The sequence below is a fragment of the Dasypus novemcinctus genome, chromosome 4, assembly GCF_030445035.2.
Source record: "Dasypus novemcinctus isolate mDasNov1 chromosome 4, mDasNov1.1.hap2, whole genome shotgun sequence".
Lineage (NCBI taxonomy): Eukaryota > Metazoa > Chordata > Mammalia > Cingulata > Dasypodidae > Dasypus > Dasypus novemcinctus.
The window spans coordinates 144,689,177-144,711,354 of record NC_080676.1 but is presented as its reverse complement, the minus strand read 5'-3'; the positions used below and the strand labels follow the sequence as shown (position 1 = coordinate 144,711,354).

The window sequence follows — 22,178 nt, the reverse complement described above, 5'->3', positions numbered from 1 at the left end:
TTAGATTAAAACAAAACCAAGACAGTGTTTTTACATGTCACTGATATCTGTGTTTTAACATTGATTATAAGTCAATATAAGTACATATAGCTGAAGAAAATATCTTTTCAACCATCATAAATCAAATTTATAAATCCATTTAAGAAATGCATTTAAAGCATTGTTTATGTCTCTTTACACTAAATTGCAGGGAATCAAAACTGACTTGGGCTTAGGTTTGCATTTTAGCTCGTATATATGGGTTTTGGTGGGGTTTTTTGCAAAGGACACTTAGCTTTTAGAAGCATGGTTTCCACTGGCAAGTTAATCCAGTATCTGTTATGATAGAATCAGAGATGCTCTTGATCTGACTGATGTTGAAGTTGTTTTTTCTTTTTTTCTTTTTAAAACACGCGCACACACACACACACACACACATAAAACCTGGGCATACTGCTGAAGAGGCAGGAAGGAGCCAGCGGGGCAGAGAGCTGAAGATGAATGTGCTGATTTACATTTATGGTGCTGGTGTCATCTAAGCCCATCTCTGCAATTATACTTACTCCTGTAATGCGACAGTGACTAATGACAGCAGCAACAATTAGGAGAATCAGCCCCCTCTACTGAACTAGCTGATAAGATAATGCACTATAATTAGGGCAATGAATATTACAAAATTACAGTATTTTCTTCAAGACATAGGACGGTGTCCAGACTTGCATTTATTCCTGATTACCTCAAACTAACATTATTAGCTAATTAATGATTTACTTTTTATAAAAAATGTTAACCTGGCATATTTGTTTACTAAGGGGAATAATTATAAACAATTTCTAGCTTTGTTCCAGATATACCATGAGTAAAAACTTTCTTTAGAAATTTGCTTTTTTTGCTGTACTTCGTGTTGACTTTTCATATTGCTGAGATGCTCGTTTCAGCTATGAAAGTCAGTGATTTTACTATTGTGAGGTTGTATTAAAATTTTTCATTTATTTATATAAAAAGTGTGGTTTGTGTTTAGTAATAGGTTTTTTGTTTTTGTTTTTGTTTTCCTTTTACTCAATCTGGATTAAGATCATCTTCTTATATGAAGATGATAAAAATTCCAAGGTGGTTTTATCATTTCACTGAAGTAGATAAAGTTGAAAAATAATGACTTGCTTTAATAAACAATATGGAAGAAATGTAGCAAAATAAATTTATCCTACTGAATAAATCTCCTCTTTCCAGTGTCCTCCAGATTCTTTTTATGTTTAATCTAAATAGCAGTAATCAATAGTTTTTATTTCAGTTTCTGGAGATGACTTAGTAAAAATGCACGAGTTATATATAATTATTAAAATTTGTATCCTGTTGCCACCCATTCTTCCCTTTGAAATAACTGTCTTTTAAGCATTATGTTTCTCAAAGTTAATTAGTGTCCTCCTGAATTATTGTGGCTGAAAGTAGGTAGCAACATGTGTTTTTTCTTTTGTACAAACTCCTTTGTTTTAGAATACTTTTTCCTGTGTATTAAAAATATCCTTTCAAGGAAATTAGGACGACATCTGAGGGTGTGAAAAGAACCCAAAGTCTATTCATTTAGAGTCACACATCAGGTTTCCCATTTTTACACCTGCTGTGACTGGGAAAATTCTGACCTCCTTTCATAATCATGATCCTTGCTTTTACAGTTTTTGATAAATCCGAGATCTGTTATCCCACCTCTAACCAAATGTTCCACCTCTCAAAGGGTTTCAGATCCCTGCAGGCTGCTGTTCTGCCTTTCTAGCAACATGTAGGAGGAAAAGTAGACTTCCTCAAATTGGGACATGTTACATGATGTGCATCATTCTATAGGCTACATTCTTGGAAAGTAGAAAACAATAAAGTGATGAACCAACCCATACTTACAGCATAAGACTGAGTTATGGCAGAAAATGTACTGTAACATTGCACATACCTCATTTAAATGTCTCCTGCAATTACGGTCCTTTTTCTTGATTTGTTTTCAAGGTATTCTTCGCAGAAGATGTGGGTTCAAACAAAGGCGCAATCATTGGACTCATGGTGGGTGGTGTTGTCATAGCAACAGTGATCGTCATCACCTTGGTGATGCTGAAGAAGAAACAGTACACGTCTATCCATCATGGTGTGGTAGAGGTGGGTAAAAGTGACTGCATGTTTGCACGTGGGAGTTGCAAACATGTATATTTGCAATTGGGAGTCTCAGTTGCAAGACTCCGAGGGAAATTATGCTTAGCGTTGGGCTGTGGGTTATCCAAGTATCTCATCTTTGGGAGAAAAAGATCAGGAGTCCTTCATGTTGCCCAAGTTGCAACTATTTTCTTTCTTTGGTTTTCACTTATTCTAGTTTATTCTAAGTACCATAGCCAAGGCATTAAAATGTAGTGTGCTACTACCTCAAATTATTAATATTTGTACTGAAATTATCAAATGAAGTCTACAGATAATGCCTGGCCTTTAAAAATTGTGATTGCCCTCAAGTGTTAAAAAATAATGAAGTATAAAAGGGTGGTATCCCTTTTTACAGTATTTCTCCCTATAGGTCAAATCTGAGAGTATAAAGGGTACATATAAAGGGTAGCAAACTATTAGAGAGAAAGCAAATTAATACATTTTGAGAATTATGGAGTTTTTCAAGCAGAAAGAAATCACAAAGAGCAATCAAACTGATATTTTCATTTTGTAGAAGAGAAAATGGAAGAAGAGAAACGAACGATTTGGCCCAATGTTGTTCTGCTCTTAAGTCTGCATACAGATTTCCCCACATATAATCCATTGCATTTTCTATCAGGAAGTACAGATGTTTCCAGTGAGTTAGCCCCAAGGAAATGTGTTCCAAACCATTCTTAGTTTAATTAAATTTGTGGCAAAGCCAGAAACCTCATTCCGTTCCACACTTAAAATCTCCACAAACTAATTGTTTACAGGAGCTGCTGATGGAAATCAGTTTTGAGTCTTATTTCCCCTGTTTATACTGGGCTGGACTGTAGTAAAGAGGAGTGAAATGAATGAAAGCAGGTTGCAAGATAAAAAAGAACTAAATGATCCACAGTCTTTTCATTTATGAACACAGAAAACTAGAAATGATTGCATCATCAAATTTGCAGTTACTCTTTTTGTAATAGTATCTCTGAGCTTGTACCCCTCCAGACATTGGAAGATGTATTAGTTTATCTCATTTTCACTCAGAACATTTCCTTTTCATTTCAACTCCATGTGTGGGAAAATAAAAATGTTTTCATACTTGAATAACTCAAAATCCCCTTCTTCAACACTCTTTATATTAGGTTATCTCTCTTTACTATTAATAAGCAAACCTTAGGGAGATATAAAATGGTGTTTATTGTCTCTAACATAACTATTTCCCTTTTAAGCGCTCTTAACAGTTGCCTAAGTTAGATGTTTCTTTTGGTCAATTACCAAGAAATGTCACCTTGGATTTGGAAGGTCAGAGAAGTTGATGGCCCAGATTCTGAAAAAGAATTAGTTTTTAAGCCCTGATGTATCCTTAAGGGAGCAAACTCAGAAGGAGGGCAGATGTGCCTCTCTTCTCTGAATACTCATTAGCCATCCACTTAAGAGCAACTGGAAAACTCTCTGGAGTAAGTGCCCCACCTCGTTTTCTAGTTTTTTGGGGGTGTTTGTTTTGTTTCTTTATTTCCTCTTACCGCCTTCTTCCTTAATATAAGGATATTGTCAAGAGCCTGAAAACCATTCCAGCCCCCTTCATTCCCTCTCTGTGCCCTCTTTCAGTCCATTCCATTAGCAAACCTTTGCACTTCCTACAACAGTATTGAAATAGGACTTCATCTGAAGTATTTTCCATCGCCCCTGTCCTTAAGAATGTCATAGTCTAGCTGGAATGGTAAACCTTGGACAGGAAGAGCCGCACGTTCCGTGAGGGGGGCAAGATTGACGTCAGGACCAGTTCTCTCAGAACATAGCAGAGTCTCTGTAGAAGGGATCCTCCTGAACCATTTATCTACCTTACAGATCCTCACATGCAAGGCCATTCAGCAGCTCTTATTTCCTCTCAGTAACCTGCTTCATTAATGAGCAATCCTACTTCACTAAGAACAAAAATGAGTAAATAGATATTTCCGGTTGGACTGGCCAAAGTCTCTCAGGACTGAATATAATTGTACCTCACACCATCAGTGCGTGAAGACAAAACCATAATGAAAGCATTGGTTTTCAGGAAAGCTGTCATTCTTTGAAAGAATACTGTACTTCACAGAACTAGGAAGCCTAGGGAAAAAACGTGGGGGTGGGAATGTAGAGAGGAAAACGAGCTTAGTATTTTCTTAATAGAGTTGTTTCAGTTGGAGATTAGCAGTTTCTAGTTTTTGCTTTTAAAAATAAGCAATAAATATTGGCTTATTGATTTACTTAGCCAACCGTGCTTTCCCAAGGAGATGACTTAGCTTTATTTTTGCCTCAAGCAGTAAAGTAATAGCCCTTTGTTACACTGTTTCCCAAAGATGTCCTCCAAATCAAGGCATCTCTGGTGGCTGAGAATCCTAGCACCAGCTGAATTATTCACCATTGTGTATGTCCTGCAAAACCCTCTGACTGCAGGTTCTGATTAATAGCAGATGGAATATTGCTACACTGATGTCCATTGACACTGGATGTTTGAAAATATACAGCTGTAGCCCTTTCATCCACCCCTCCCAGATGGAGACATCCACCCTTATCAAGAGAAGAAGGGGAAAAAAAAAAACAAGAGAAGATGGGGAGGCACAATTTCATATTACTTTAGGGTGTAGAAGAGTTTTCACAAATCTGCTAACTGGAATACCTGAAGTGCCCACCCTAGGCCCTCCCTCCCAATCATCTCATTAATGATCTAAATTAGAAAAGATTTGCTTATTTAGCTTTTTGTTGCTTTTTGTTTGTTTGTTTTTGAGATATTGGGGCTGGGGATTTTACCCAAGACCTTGAGCTTGGGAAGCCGGCACTCAACCACAGAGCCACATCGGCTCCCCTAAGTTGTTGTTGTTTTCCATTTATTTTGCTTGTTTTTCTGTTTTGTTTTGTTTTTAGAAGGGACCAGGAACCAGACCTGGGTCCTCCCATGTGGTAGGCAAGCACTCAACTGCTTGAGCCACATCTGCTCTTCTAGCATACTTTTATAGAGCTATGAAATATGACTTTTCCTGATGAGTGTGTCTTCATATTCATGGTCTTATCATATAATTAAGGGGTCCTCTTCTCCTGATAGGAGTTGACCCACCAGAACTGAGACACTTAGCAGCCACTAACATAGGTGTCGTAGAGTAGTCGGAGAAACTCATCAAGTAACGTCAGAAGGAAAGGCAAAAAAAAAAAAGGAGTGGCTTAGAAATTTGCATGTTGACTTAAAATGAACAGCAGGAGATAATACATCGGAAAGTCCAAAAAAGGGATCAGAAATGGTTACAAAGGGAAAAGGAAGTTCTAGCGCCTGCCTGAAAATTAAGTATTAATGTAACTAGAACAATAAGTATTAATATAACTAGAACTAATTGCAAAGAGATGGAATATAGTTAAGAAAATGAACCTGTGCACAGTTGAACAGAAAGTCAAGGCTGGGGGGTTACTCAGAAGGATGAGTTAAATGCCTAGTTTAGAACTTCTTTGCCTTTTACTCTGCTTTCGTTCTCCCTTCCCATCTTACTGCCTCTTCTGATGCTGTTACATACTATTGTTGTTATGTAAGTGTTAGCTATCCTACCCTCTTCGTCTGGTTCACTTCTGACCTGAAATGGAAAATTTTCAGGGGCCAGGATTCTATTACTTCACCTGACTCAGTACCATGTATAAAGGGACTCCCAGGTAGGTTAATTAGCACTCCTGAACATGTATCCTGCTGGTTACTAAATAAAATTAAAATGTGATATTGACTGCCCCTCCTCCAGACTTAAAATAAATACACTAGAAGCAGTACAAAAGAAGAGATTAAACTAAGGACACCCAAAGACAATTTCATGTTTGCAGTGGGATGGTAGAACTATAAATCCCTCTTGATACAGTGAAGGAATAAAGCGCTCCAAAGAGGCAACATAAGTATTGTCTATGAGTATTCAAAATTATATTCATTTCCTCAGGCTGCCATAATAAAGTTCCACTCTCTAGATGACTTAAAACAACAGGAATTTGTTTCACAGTCCTAGAGGCTATAAGACGTCAACATGGCCATGATTTCGCTGAAGTCTGTAGGGTGCTGGTGGCTTGCCGGCCATCCATGGTTCTTGGCTTGGGGCCTAACTCAATTTCTGTGTCTGCCACATGGCCATATTCCCTCTGTGTGTGTGTCTCTTCTACAGACAATGTCTAAATTTTCTTTTTCCAAGGACACCAGTCATTGGCTGAGGGGCCAGCCTAATTCAGTGGACCCCATCTTAACTACTAACATCTTCAGAGATTCTGTTTCCAGATAGGAATCACACTGAAGGGATCTGGGCTTAAGACGTGAGCGTATCTTCTGGGAGGACGCAATTCAGTCCACAACTGAAAGTTCTATATAAGGCTGGTAGAGGACAAGGCTGGTTGGGCTATTGGGCTCAACTTTTTACTGCATGTCATCAGCAAGTCAGTTGAAGCTACAAGGTGAAGGCGTCTCTCATCAAGACATAGTACACAGCACCGATGGCCACATGAAGACTTCAAATCAGTTAACTACTGCTGTCCCATCCAGGAAGTTGGAAGAGAATGTTCAGCGATGGTGCATTTGTGTGGTTTCATGCAGCAAGGGGCAGCTGTGCTTGCCCAGTGGGAGGACAGAGATTTTGTTCTCCACTTCATTGTTCTATTGTGCCTTCCAGAACAAGCACCACTGCCTCAACCTCCCCCAGCTGTGCTGTAAAGGAGATAAAATTCAGGTGTCATTGGGACAGGCCATTGCATGGTGCCCCACACCATACTGTAGCTTAGTCATGAGGAAGTGATGTACCTTGCTGGAGAGAAAGGTTCACTCTTGCCCAATGCTCTTCATTTAGTGGTAGATGTATTCAGCAACTTGAGTACTCAAGTTTTTTGCTTCTGGCTTTGGAGGCTTTGGGGGAGGGGGGCGGTGTTGAAATCCAAACTCCTTGGATGTCATCTTGAAAAGATAATCCCTTTTCCTGTCCATCTTGAGCCCTCTGAGGTCTGAGGGCTCAGCCACCCCACTGCAGGAATGGTGAAACATGAGCTGGCCTCCCAGCAGCAAGGGATTAGCAAGAAGAAAGGATGCCAAAAGAAGGAAGTTAGATGCCTGGATTTCACACCAGCCTCTGAGCCTTGCATTTCTGAGGGGGTGCTCTCTAAAGTGTTTGGCTTTGGAGTTTGAAGAGCAGAGAAGCTATTAAATCACCAGGTGTTCCCCTGCCCTTGGTGAATGCAAATGATTGCTGACAGTCAGTGTGCCTCCTGGAAGAGATAAAAGTATAATATCCCAATAATCAAACAGCATTATGGTTTTTTCCTCTGTTAGAAACATAGCAGCTTGGTGCTTTATCTCCTAAGAGGAAATACATCTTTTCCAACCCTGGCACTCACCCTCTTCGAAATCTCAATTAAGAGATGGTACAGAGCAAAAAGACTCCCAAGTTCAAATGACACACGGCTGTAGACAGGCTGTTTCCTGGCAAACATGTTTGGAGAGTAAGTGAAATCTGTTAGTACTGTTGCTAATCTTTAGTGATGGCATTTTAACTTACGAGCCCATGGCTAATTACACAATTGCCAGTTAAAGCAAGGTGACCTCATTTGTTGATGACAGTGTAGACCAAAGAAAAGGATAGGATGGAGAAAGCAGCTTTCAGTTATTCCCATGAGGACAGTGATCCATTCAAGCAGTGTCCTCACAGTACTGACTTCTGGTTGGCACTTGTTGGTAGCATTGTTCGAAGGGGAAACCCCTGGGCCTTCACTGGGATAGTCTGAGGATTTGTTGTAGGAACACACAAGCAGCTCTTACAAGATGGTACGGTTCTCTTCCATGGATGGAAACTTAAGAATGAGGGCATGATGGGAAACGGATGTGGCTCAAGTGGTAGAGCTTCTGCCTACCATATGGGAGGACCTGGGTTCGATTCCTGGAGCCTCCTGGTAAAAAAGAAGAGAAAGTGTGCCTGTGTGGGAAGGCAGGGCCTGCATGAGTGCCCACATGGTGAGCCAGTGCCTGCGCGGTGAGCCATTGCCCTGCACAACTAAGTCACGCAGCAAGATGATGATGCATCAAAAGAGAGACAAGAGGGGAGAGTCAAGGTGAAGTGCACCAGAGACCAGGAAGTGAGGTGGAGCAATTGACAAAGAACTTCCTATCAGAGGTCTCCGGGATCAATTCCCGATGAATCCCAGAGGAGAGAAAATTAGAAGAGAAGACAACACAGACAGCAAAAACAGCAGGGCAGGAGGAGGGGAAGGAAAATAAATAAATAAGGAGAAAATAAATAAATCTTTTTTAAAAAGAATGAGGGCACAAAATGGAGGGAACACTCTGGTCCAGGGTCTGAAGGAACAGTACAAATACCTCTTCTAGCTGCCTTGGGTGTAGCCAAGGTGGTAATCCCACCTTATATCCAGACTCTAAAAAGTCAGATCAGCCCATGGCATAGGATCCTAGAAAGTGACCATTGCCGGGGGGGCACGGAAGACAGATTATATCAACAAATCTGTTATTCTCAATTTTTTGCTAGCTAGTGTCTTCTCATTGTGACATACCTACCTCATGCCTTGGCCCAGTGTTGTCTTAGTGCCAACATGCCTGTTCCTTCATTGGGTTCAAGGGCAAGTCCACAGTGGAACTGCTGTGTAAGGTCAGAGCCAATGCAGATTGGCTATGACGGGAAAAGCTGGGTAAAGAGCCAGGTGTTCTTGCAACCTTCAGTGGTGGTGAGAGGGTCTGCGGTATTTTTCCAGGAATGATGTGGAAAGCCCAGTGTCATCATGTGCCAAACAGAAAAATCTCCTGTTGGCGGAACGTACATCTTAAATTTTTATGGCAAGCATCTTTGTTCTGTTTAAATCTGTATTTATTCTCTTCATCTGCCAGTGTTTTTTTACAAAAGAGAATTACTGCTTAAAAACATAACAAAACTAAGCTTTCATTCATTCAACAATGGGTGAAGTACCTCCTCTCTTCTGTGCACTTTGAGAGTTATGGCAAATACACTAGAGAGAACAGCCACTGCCCCCCAGTTCCAGGGATCAGGACTCTGCCTAATCTGCTGTCGTGAGCTCCCACACACAGCTGTGTCCTACCAGAAATGCAAGTGGGGGGGTGTTGGAAAGCTAACTACCAGCCCGAGATTAGTGGTAAAGTACCATGTTAGCAGTCAGGACCTGTTTTTAAAACCTTTAGCCAGACACAATTCCATAGTATCTTAGTGCCCAATGCAAAAGAAAAAAATCTATTTTGAAGACCACCATATTCATGGTATATTTTTCCTTTTTCCACTGCCAAATGATAGCCCCTTTGGTATGCATACATTATTTTAATTAAAAAGAACCTCAGACCTCTAATACATGAAACTGAATGAAAACAGGAACATTAAAATAAGCATGGGAAAATACTGAGCAGTCCATTAAACAGAGTTTTTCTGTACAGAATTGCGAATCATCTAGTATACTTCGCTGAATCTCACTCTGGGATACTCTTAGACGTTTTTTTCTAGCTCACCACCACACTTCCAAATAAAACACTCTTCCATTACGATTGTTTGGCCTTCATTGAGCCTCCTGGGGGAAAAAATAAATATATATAGCGCCGATTTATCCAGTTATTGGTGAGTTGGGTAAGCAACAGCGAGGTTTTTACAAGCGTAAGCCGGTACGTCAGGGGCTTCGAGCGCCACCTGGTGGCTAGAGACCAGATAAAGCATCTGCGTTACCTGATTGCCACAGGGTTTCTGCTCTGAGATATTCAAGCTGGGAAGAAAGAAAAGAAAATAGTGAGTGTTCTGCAATCTTGACAACAGGAAGAGTACCAGACTCTTTGCTTTTTATTATGTCCATATGTATACTCTTTCTTCTTTTTTTTTTCACATTTTTATTATGGTAACATGTATATACAACACAATTTCCTGTTTTGTCTAATTTATGTGTACAATTTAGTGACATTAATTACATTCAAGATATTGTGCTACCATCACCACCATCCATTACCAAAATTCTTTCTTATCACCGCAAACATTCTATCCATTCAGCAATAACTCCGTTCCCTCACCGCCACCCCCAGCCCTGGGTAACCTGTAATCTATTTTCTATCTCTGTGAGTATGCATATTCTAGGGATTTCCTAGAGGTAGAATCATGCAGTAGTTGTCCTTTTGTGTCTGGCTTATTTTACACAATATGATGCCCGCGAGAGTCATCCATTTTGTAGCATGTTTCAGAATTTCACTCCTTTTTATGGATCAGTACTGTTCCATTGTGTGTATTTTTTTTTTTAAAGATTTATTTATTTATTTCTCTCCCCTTCTCTGCCCTCCCCAGTTGTCTGTTCTCTGTGTCTATTTGCTGTGTGTTCTTTGTCCGCTTCTGTTGTTGTCAGCGGCACGGGAATCTGTGTTTCTTTTTGTTGAGTCATCTTGTGTCAGCTCTCCGTGTGTGTGGCGCCATTCTTGGGCAGGCTGCACTTTCTTTCGCACTGGGCGGCTCTCCTTACGGGGTGCATTCCTTGTGTGTGGGGCCATTATGCGTATTTACCACATTTTGTTTATCCATTCATCTGTTGATGGACACTTGGGTTGCTTTCACCTTTGGGCTATGGAGAATAGCACTGTCATGCACACTGGAGTGTAAGTGTTCAATTTAACAGATTGGATTTTTATTTTTCACTCCCTTCTCATCACCCTTACTTTTCAGGTTGACGCTGCTGTGACCCCAGAGGAGCGTCATCTCTCAAAGATGCAGCAGAATGGCTATGAAAATCCAACTTACAAGTTCTTTGAGCAAATGCAAAACTAAACCACCGCCACAGCAGCCTCTGAAGTTGGACAGCAAAACCATTGCTTCACTACCCATCGGTGTTCATTTATAGAATAATGTGGAAAGAAACAAACCCTTCTGTTTTATTATTTACTCATTATTGCCTTTTGACGGCTGTGCTGTAACACAAGTAGATGCCTGAACTTGAATTAATATACAAATCAGTAATGTATTCTCTCTTTACATTTTGGTCTGTACACTACATTATTAATGGGTTTTGTGTACTGTAAAGAATTTAGCTGTACCAAACTATTGCATGAATAGATTCCTGATTATTTATCATGTAGCCCCTTAGCCAGCTGTATACTATCCTTGTGGTTTGTGACCCAATTAAGTCCTAATTGAAATATGCTTTAAGACTCGATGGGGGATGCTTCATGTGAACGTGGGAATTTAGCTGCTTCTCTTGCCTAAGTATTCTTTTCCTGATCACTATGCATTTTAAAGTTAAATGTTTTTTAAGTATTCCAAATGATTTAGAGAACTTTTTTCCATGATTGCATTTTACTGTACAGACTGCTGCTTCTGCTATATTTGTGATATAGGGATTATAAGGATACACATTTATTTCTTTGTGCCTGTTTTATGTGCACACATGAGGCATTGAGAATCAAAACTTTTTGTGTCCACATATCTTTGGATCTTTGATAAAGAAAAGAAACCCTGTTCATTATAAGCACTTTTACTGGTGGGGGTGGGAGGGAGTGCTCGGCTGGTCTCAAATTACCAAGAATTCTCCCAAAACTTTCTGCAGATGATTGTACAGAATATCATTGCTTAGGACATAATAGCTTTCTACACTTGATTAAGGAAATAAATTAAAACAACCCTGGGCAAGACTTTTCTTTGAAGGATGACTTACAGACATTCAAAGTAATTTTTGGTGGGGAAAAAGAGGAAGATTCCATTTCCTTTAGCCAATTTAATACATTTTATTTATGATATCATACAAAATTGAAAGGGAATGGGCCAAATAAGGGAATGGGAAGGCATGCCTGGACAAACCCTTTAAGATTTGTCTTCAATTTGTATAAAATGATGTTTTCATGTAAATAAATACATTCCTGGAGGAGCGCCCTTGTGCTGGTGTGAGTGTCTCCATGGTACCCTCCTTCTGATCATGTAGTGATTCAAAGACAAGTGGGAGTTCTTCTTTGACCTAAAGTTGGGCACCCAATCCTATCGTGCCTTCACTGCAAGTCTAGTAGGAAACGAGGGCTATGTGCTGTGTGAAAATACTTCGTAAGACTAGTTTTTACTCAGTCCAAAAGATTGTGCTGCCATATTTTGGTCGTCAAATTTATCCCAAATAAGAGATGAGAAAAAATACTAAGGACATAAAAGTTGAGACCAGCTGCTAGTTCTCTCTAAAGCAGGATTTTTCAGCCCCAGCAATACTGACACTTGGTTCTGATTCTTTGTTGTAGGGGGCTCTCTTGGGAATTGTAGGGTACTTAGCAGCATCGCTGGCCTCTGCCCACTAAATGCCAGTAGCACCCCCAATTGTGACAAAAATGTCTCCAGACATTGGCAAATGTCCCTCACCTGCATTTGAGATACACTGCCCTATAGTTTCAAACAATGTCACATGTACAGCCTATCCGACTGCTATTCCAGAAGTCTTAAAGTGCGTTAACCTGGTCGTCTTAGCCTTGGGTTTAGATGAACATGAGAATCAGGTAAGCACATCTTAGCTTTAGGTTGCAGCCTTAACTAAAATACTAAGCACAGAAAATTAATCAAAGTTATTTCATCATTTCATAGGCAATGAAAACAGACTCAAAACTCATCCGCATGTACCCTATTTTCAAGAGAAGGAAGGTGGGCATCCTGATTAGGGGCAGTTAGACAAGTCTGCTGTATGAAGATGTGCTATATGACAGTTGATAGTGTACAAGCTACACACGGTTCCATCTTACCTGACCCAAAGAGGTGACTAAAAGGGGGACGTATTAATCCTACTAGTACATTTCTAATGGTGCAAATGAAATGAAACCCAACTTTCTCAAACTTGGCATTGTTTGGGGCATTACTAGCGGCCAGCTTTCAACAATCTTTAACTACATTAAAACTTTAGCTTTGATTACTTAAGTTAATGAAAACATGTAGAATTATGAAAAGAAAAGATAATACCCTATCATTTGGGTTCTTAAATTGGAGGTACGTTGGAAGGATTCTTCCAGTAGCCTTAGGGATTAATAAGGTAAGTTGCACAAAACCTGAAGTATTACCAAATAGAATTATAGTAGTAGTTGTCCAGGCCAAAGATCAGTGGGATTGGGGGAGGTTGGTGTGGCCAATCTGACAGGATCTCAGTGTAGTTTTAATTTGCATTTACCTTATGAGTTCAAGGACTCTGACTTTCTATTTGCAGATGCCTACATCTTATTTTATTTTATTTTATTTATTTATTTTTTAATTTTTTTATTTTTTATTGACTTTGTAATAATATTACATTAAAAATATATATGTGAGGTCCCATTCAGCCCCACCCCCCCACCCCCCCTCTCCCCCCCCCCAACAACACTCGTTCCCATCATCATGACACATCCATTGGATTTGGTAAGTACATCTTTGGGCACCTCTGCACCTCATATACATTGGTTCACATCATGGCCCATACTCTCCTCTATTCCATCATGTAGGCCCTGTGAGGATTTACAATGTCCGGTGATTACCTCTGAAGCACCATCCAGGGCAGCTCCATGTCCCGAAGACGCCTCCACCTCTCATCTCTTCCTGCCTTTCCCCATACCCTTTGTCCATTATGTCCACTTTTCCCAATCCAATGCCACCTCTTCTATGTGGACACTGGATTGGTTGTGTCCATTGCACCTTTATGTCAAGAGGAGGCTCAGATTCCACCTGGATGCTGGATGCAATCCTCCCATTTTCAGTTGTAATCACTCTAGGATCCATGGTGTGGTGGTTGTCCTTCTTCACCTCCATCTTAGCTGAGTGTGGTAAGTCCAATAAATCAGATTGTAGGTGCTGGAGTCTGTTGAGGCTCAGGATCTGGCTATCACATCCTACATCTTATTTTAGCTTGCAGACTTTTAGCAGGTTAGTAACCCCTGTTGTCTTACTGTTTCTATTTGCCTGGTGAATCTTTGTCCTTTTATTTTCAGCATTTTGAATCACTGTGTTTGAAGTGTGATAGCCAATTTGAAAATCTTAACAGGCAAGGGAAATCCATTGTTTTATTGATACGGCTGCAATGTTTACTCTCAATTCTATCAATATATTATAATTTCTGAGTGTATAATATTTACTGTGTCTATTTGGTGGTTCCTCTTTGCTTTAATTTTTTCTTTATGTTTTCTAGTGTTTTCTTTGCACTATTTTTTGTAGTGGTCTTAACCCCTTGTTTTACTTAACTTTTTACAGTATTTTAAGTGATCGTCATTGACTCCCACCTGTTACTTAGACAATGATTTTACTCTACCTTCCCTTCTGTCCCTTTTCCCAGTTTTTAATTAAATTTGTTCTACTTTATCAGAACATTGTTTACATATTCTTCAATCCATGATCCCTTGTTTAGTTCTAGCTCTACAACTGAATGTGTGGAATGCTCTTCCGGTCTTTTCTGAGGAGATCCTGGACATCTTTTGGTTGAGTGACGCTCACCCTCCAGTAAATTACTCAGAAGGGACACGTGTACAACCTTCCTGCCATTCTCTATGGCCTTGGAACTTGAAGGGCAGCTTGGCTGATATTTTTTGTTTTTCCTTGAGTTCCTTGAAATTACGGCTGTGCCACTGCCTTGATTTGTATTTTTGAGAAATCTGGTACTAATCTCATTCTCTTGCCTTTGTAAATTATTTCATCTTTTTGCCTAAAGGCTCTGAGCCTCTTATTTTTTTTCTTTATCCTTACAGGCAATTTTCCCAGATCCCCGAGGACTCTTTCAATGTATAGGTTTAGGTCTTCTTTTATTCCTGGAACTTTTTGTTGGATTAGAGTATTCTGTTCTGTTATTCTTCTTTTCTTCTTTGGAGATACCAATAATATAAATATTGAACCTCCTTTGTCCAACTTCCATTTCAAACTTCTGACCCTTCTTATTTTTTCTTATTATCATTCTCTTGGTTATTTTCCTTTTTAAAATGTCCTTCATTAGGTATTCGTTTGAACCCATTCTCCTTTTGGCATCTTGTAATCTCTTCTTTATTTCTATGACTTTGTCATTTTTCTGCTATTTCTTTCCTGAATTCAGTCGACTTGTATTTCATTGCTTCTTGTTTACTGTTGATTTCTCTTTTCAGTTTTTGTTTTTATGATTCAGGGTGCTTTCTGTATCCCCAGATGTGAACTGGAGGATCTTTAATTGGTTTGGAGCATGTTTGTCAGCATCAGCTTCATAGTGTTGTTTTTTGTTTTCTTTTTGTTTTGTTTTTAATTAGAGAAGTTGTAGGTTTACACAGAAATCATGGGTAAAATCGAGTCCCCATATACCACCCTATTATTTATACCTTGCGCTAGGGTGGAATATTTGTTACAGTGAGCTTCATGGTTGGTTTTAGGAAAAGACGTCACCCACATAAATAATTACTCGCAATTCCCAACTTTTTTGCAGTAGTAGGGGTCTCCTTTTTTTTCTTTTCCACTTTTGTTTCATGGACTTGGTTCCTAGTTTAAGAACACATTCCCTGTCAGTTCTGCCCTCTTAAGTGCAGTTTGGGGTGTTTTTAAAAATAGATTGGTGCAGGTAGAGGGAGGAGGGAAAAGGTAAGCATACCTCATTTCTAATTTCTGCAAGATCCTTCATTTTTCTCTCTAATGTCCTTTTTTCCTTTACTGCCTCTTCTCCAAGGGCCAGCATCTCTTTCTATATCAGAATCTCCTCCAGAAGCAGTGCTTCTCCAAGTCTATAAACCTTTATGTCCTGCACACCTCAGGGCCCCTCTGTGTAGTCCCAGAATTTTGCATGTATTGATTTCACTCTCCCTTTATGCTTTTGTCTGTTTTTCCTCGACGTCCTCTGCTTCCCTCCACTCTTCCCCAATCTTTTCAGACTCCCCTCCCCTGATTTCTGCATGCAAATTGCAGAAAATACAGAAAGTAGGAAGAAAAGCTCATAATCCCCTCACCCAGACATTGTTTATTGCTAATATTTTTCCATACATACTTTGAATATTTTAATCATGTGCATTTACCATTGATTTGCACATCTTGTAGCCCATGTCCTGCTTTTCACTTGCTTTAATATGCACCTTTTCTCATGGCAGTTAAAAATTACATAAAATAATCTCTTAATGGCTGCAAAAGAATATATAATTTTACTTTAAAAGTGTTCTTTTATTACTATGTTTATCAACATCTTTGACCACAAGTAGTTATGGTTTGAATGAGTTAATATATACGAAGTGCTTAGTGCAGTGCCTAATAGAAAGCCCAAGAAATAGCATTGAATTCATTGGAAACTTGTGTTCTTATATCTTTTATTCATGTGAAATTGATTTCCAGAAATCCCAACCCCATTAGTAGTGTATGAGAGTACCCTCTCAAAATGCCACGGGGGCGTAGGAGAATTCGACCAGTCAGGAATAGTGCAAATAGGGCTGCCAGGAGCTGCCCCTGAGGCTTGGGGTGTGCAGCTTAGTCTCCCACTTCCACTGGCCAGAAAGGCACACTCTAATAAGGTGTGCCACAGCAAGAATAAACAAGAGGGACCTGGAAAATGTCATCGTCATGGTGAAGAGGGTCTACTTTTGGCATAACTGTGCACATCATTTTCCTATTAGGCTTGTCACTCAAGAATGAGTCTTCTACGAGATTCTTGAAATGCCCCTTTAAGCTACTTTCTTTTATTTCCTTTCCCTGAACCACAGACATCTATATGGTCCTACAACTCCATCCTGAGAAAACTGGCTGAAAAGGAGAGATGAACAGATTGAATTGCCAAGTCACGGAGAAGAGAAAGCCCTTTGAAAACTGTTATGTGCTGTGCAAATTGCACTGATAAGAGTTTCTAGGTAAAAGAAAAATTGGGAATACAAATCACTTATGCAATTCCCTTTCTTGCGTTGTATATTTACTTGGTTGAAAACATTTGCAGATCAATCTGCCCACGGTGCTTCAGTCAGCTGCCTTCCACCTTCTCCAGTGATTGACCAACTCTGAAGCTAGCTAGCTAGGAGGTAGCATCTCATTTCAAACATTGATCTATTTGCAAAGATTTTAGAATAATTTCCACAGTAAACGACTTTAATTGACAATAAGTTTTCTTGACAACAAAAATATTCTTGGATATGTTATTTACACAATTCAGAGCATACTACAATTTTTAACCATCCAAAACTGAGTTTTTCTTAGGCTGGACTTGTTCTCCAAATCAGAAGCCTTTCACAGTATTCCCCCAACTTACCTCCTTTAATTTGTCAGATGACCACAACTACTTTGTCTCGGTTCTGTCGTCCTTTGCTAGTTATTGCATGCATTAAGACAAGGCAATGGCAAAAAAAAAAGACATGGTCCCATCCTCAGTTCTTCACCAGTCTCACAACCAGCTCTGGCATCCATTTATTTTTCCTTTAGAACTCCGTATTAGGCTTACAATGCCATCCCTTACAACAAAGACTTTGCTCTACTAGAACTCTACCCTGTTTCCTCCAGCTTCCTACTCCTGCCCAGTGGAATAGTGCAGAACACCCAGATCCCCAGGGGAGAGATGACCCATGTAGGGAAGAGGGAGCTAAATAGTACCATTTGTTTTTTCTCCCAGGTACCAGACAGGATAAAATACGTGCTGCTTTTCAAGTCCTTGTTGGACTGTCAAGGCCAAATTCATCATCGATGCCACAGCCATGTTGTATAAATACATTATGTATTGATTTCAAATTATATCAGAGACAGACTACATTTAAGGGTGCTGGTCATGTAAAACAAGAAGTCACTGTTCAATAGGCCACACAGATAAAGCATGGCTTCTCGTCTTCATGATATGCTGTTTCCCACCCCATCCTCAAAAGAGTTTCTGTAAATATAATTTGGTTAGTTCAGTAAAAGTGACAGAAGAGGCATGTGTAGAAAGGTTGCATCTGAGTCCAACTCCATCACACTCAGGAGCACAAATTCCAAAGTAGGGCCCACTGATACAGCACTGAACTCCAGAGCCATCTGTCATGACCGTAGAACCTGTGGGTCTCCGTAGACCTCAGGAGAACTAGTACCTGGGGTTGTATCTACTTTGGCTGTCTCTGGGGTCCTGCTGAAGCGTGTGTAAGCATGACCCCTTTGATGACCTCCCGACTCTTCTTTGAAGACTCTTAGCCATATAAACTCATTTGTCTTTGCCGTCCCCCTTTTATTCAAGATGAAAAAGCAATTTTTAACACATGATGCTACAGGTAGGCTGAGATATTCCAGTGGTCTGAGTTGACCCTTTTATGGGTTGGTGTATACTCAGGAGACTTGAATCTCTGGACTGTCCATGTGTCCATGTGCCAGTTGGGCCCTGAGCCTCAGCAGAGTTGCAACTCCTACTCTCTAGTTCATTGGACTTAACCCAGGTCAGCTAACAGGGAGGTGAAGATGGTCAACCATCACACCAGGGAACCAAGAGTGTCTACAACTCCAAGCAGGAGAATTGCATCCATCATCCATGTGGGATCTAAGCCCCCTGTCAATATAGAGGTGGAGTGGACATCATCATCCCAGGGGCCACAGGATGAAGGAATAAAATATGGATTAGGATGGATTTAGTGATATTCTACCATAGAACTATTGTGACTAGTGATGGAAACAATTGTAGCATTGATGTAGAGAAAGTGGCCACGGTAGTTGCTGAGGGCAGGGAGAGTGAAGAAGAGATGAGCTGTGGGGGCATTTTCGGGACCTGGAGTTGTACTAAATGATTTTACAGGGACAGATGCTGGACATTATATATCCTGCCATAACCCACTGAATATACTGGTGGAGATCTTAAACTACAATGTAAACTATTATCCATGTGGTGCAGCAGTGCTCCAAAATCTATACACCAAACGCAATGAATGTGCCTCAATGATGAAAGAGGTTATTTATGTAGGAGGAGTGGGGTGGGGTGGGGTGTGGGGTACATGGGAACCTATTATATATATATATATTTTTTTTTTTTAAGATTTATTTATTTATTTATTTCTCTCCCCTTCCTCTTCCCCAGTTGTCTGCTCTCTGTGTTCATTCGCTGTGTTCTTCTGTGACTGCTTCTATCCTTATCAGCGGCACCAGGAATCTGTGTTTCTTTTTGTTGCGTCATCTTGTTGTGTCAGCTCTCTGTGTGTGCAGCGCCATTCCTGGGCAGGCGGAACTTTCTTTCGCACTGGGCAGCTCTCCTTACAGGGCGCACTCCTTGTGTGTGGGGCTCCCCTATGCGGAAGACACCCCTGCGTGGCACGGCACTCCTTGCGCGCATGAACGCTGCACGTGGGCCAGCTCCACACGGGTCAAGAAGGCCCGGGGTTTGAACCGCGGACCTCCCATGTGGTAGGCAGGCATACTATCCATTGGGCCAAGTCTGCTTCCCTCTTATAAATTTTTTAATGTAACATTTTTTGTGATCTACGTATCTTCAAAAAAATACATTTAAAAAAAAAGATTGGGGGTGGGGGGGTGGGGAGTGGGGTATATGGGAACATCTTATGTTTTTTAATGTAACGTTTAGTGTGATCTATTAACTTTTCAAAAACATAATTAAAAATTTAATTAAATTTTTTAAAAAATTTGGTTGGGCCAACAGAATGAGTTTATGTTCCCAGTGTTGACAGGGATGTATGGCAGAGCACAGGTATGAAAAAGAGGCTAAGGAGCCCAGTTTGTGCCTGAAAATTGCTACTGACAATTTACTAGAAGGGATAGGGAAAAAAAGAACCTCTCAGATTTTAAAAGGCAGAATCTCCAGGGAAAAAAAGAAAAGGAAAAATACATATCATTAAGGTATTCTTTCCCCCACCCCTTTTTTTTTTTAGAAGGAAGGTAGAGGAAGAATTTTGTTTTGTTGCCTCAGTAAAAGATGCACCATGGGTCTTCCGCACAGGGCAGAGCTCACTTGGCTGTCTCTGCTTTACTAAGAGATACTCACAGGCTTAGTTTTGCCTTTCAGAAGTCAAGGATAAAGGAGCACTTCTCACAAATTACCTTGACATTTGGAAACAAAAATCGGTCGCCTATTGCCTAATGCTTTCACCGGTAGCTTACCATTTTATGGTAACACTGGTTTGTTTGTTTGTTTTTTTAAAGAAACTTTAGATTACATAAATGTTACATAAAAATATAGGGGATTCTCACATGCCCCACTTCCTCCCCCTCCCACACTTTCTCACATTAACAACATCCTTCATTCGTGTGGTGATTTTGTAAAGAAGAAACAATTAGAATTAGTTTGCTCAAAGGAGAGTTAGAGTGAATTTTTCTCCCTATTTTAGACAGTGGACAAAATTCTAACATCAGAAAACTTTGGGGAAACGCAAGGAGGAAAAAAAGTAACAAAGCACAGATGTTTTTTTGGTTTGTTTTTTGAAAAAAGGACAATAGCCATATGTAAAAGAACCCAGAATTAAAGGTCAAGATGGTTCAGTCTATTGTGATGCAAACAGCTCTGAAACTGACATCCTCATTATATGTGCATTTTACTAAAGTAATTTCAATGCTAGCACAGTGTGGTCTGGCCCCTTATGTTTTATTGTTTATGCTAATGGGTTTTGTGGGTACTGGATTCGTTTGCATTTTAAATGTCCAGAGGCAAAAAGGTGAAATTATTCTGATGACAGGAATGGATGAAAAAACAACCAGCTGCTTGAAGCTTCAGACACAGAATTACATGATTTTGTTGTTGCCTTTGCTGGCTTAACTATTTTGACAATAGCCCACAATTCTAGAGTGACTTTTCCAGAATAATCCAATGATGTCTTCTTTCTCAAATGTCTCCTGCATCATATTGTTTCTTTATGGCATCTTCTAAATCTTTCCTAAAATTGAATAGATAAGTCTGGCAAATGTATATGATTTGCCACACATAGGTCTACTTAATCATCATATATATAATAGCGGGTTTAATTAAGGGAAAGAAAATAACACGACTCTAATTTTTAAAAACTTCCTGGTTAAAGGGGGCAACACGTTTGAGGGGAATAAATATGGGTGCACGCCAGCCAAGATTCAGGGAATATTCACTTTGGGCCTCTGAGCAGTGAGACAGGGAAAGGAAAGACTTGGGTCACAGTTGAAGACCTGAAACAAGCCCAGCAGACAGCATGGCCAGCTGACCACCCACACATGGCCATGAGACTCTACCCAGAAACCTCCTGAGGGGAAGGCTGCCAGAAAGATCCCAGGAGGCCCCACCGTTAGCATCCCATTTGGAACGAGTATCCTCTACAGGGTCAAGCGGAAGCCCAGATAATTTCACAAGGCTGCTCTATTGGCCCCCTGAGAACTAACAGGTGGAGTAACCAATCAGAACAGCAAACAACTGGGGCCCCTCCCCAATATTATGAAGAGGGAAGAGAAAGGCTTTAAAAGGTCTAACCTGGGGCCCCCACGTGTAAAACTCACCCTGGCGTATGCCCATGGTCCATGCCTCAGACTGTGTACTTCTCTCGTTTTCTTATTTCTTAATAAACTCTTTACTCCCTTGCTGACCCTATGGCATATCCTTACATTCTTTTAGGTGACATAATCCAAGAACCTAGAAGCCCCAGCAGCAGGTGAGTCTCCCTCTCTCTCTTTTTTCTTGATAAAATACTGGGTCTTATCTGTCAGGACTAGGCCCCTTCCCTAGCCCCCATAACAGGCACAACTTGCAGAAGCTGCAAGTTTGTTATTACCCTGCCCCATTGTGGAAGTGGCACCAGCCATTTATTCAGAAGGAGCCACGTCCCATGACATAGAACAGCCCCCCATCCTGAGCCTACGTGTCCAGGTACAGTTCATTTACTCACAAGAATAGACAAGTCACCGGACCCCACCAACCCCTCCTGCACCCCTAGAATTCACTACCCCTAGCCCATCCCTATAGGCCCTTGAGCCTACCTCAACCCACTCTCACTAACTAAGCATTTTCCCACCTGTAGATGTACTGTATAAATTCATGACTGCCCCTGCCAGAAGTGGGCTAAAGTTTCTCTTCAGACCCCCGTGATGCTGGTTGAGGGTTGCTGAAGTTTATTCTTCAGATCCCCTCCATTGGAGAGCTTCCCAATAAATCCTTGCCTGCAGTCACTAGTCTCTGCATCCCAATTGTCTCACCCCAATATCTAA

At 40.4% G+C, this 22,178-nt stretch overlaps 1 protein-coding gene across 16 annotated transcripts in view; it reads left to right on the top strand.

Moving 5' to 3' along the window:
- Positions 1-12,012, top strand: part of APP (amyloid beta precursor protein) — a 254,693-nt gene extending 242,681 nt beyond the window's left edge. For all 16 annotated transcript variants that reach the window (XM_058296133.2, XM_058296135.2, XM_058296132.2 and 13 more), the window contains 2 exons: positions 1,975-2,121; positions 10,818-12,012. In XM_058296133.2, the coding sequence (XP_058152116.1) occupies positions 1,975-2,121; positions 10,818-10,919 (249 nt within the window). In that variant the 3' untranslated portion in view covers positions 10,920-12,012. The remainder of the gene's footprint in view (positions 1-1,974; positions 2,122-10,817) is intronic.
- The last annotated feature ends 10,166 nt before the right edge of the window (positions 12,013-22,178 follow it).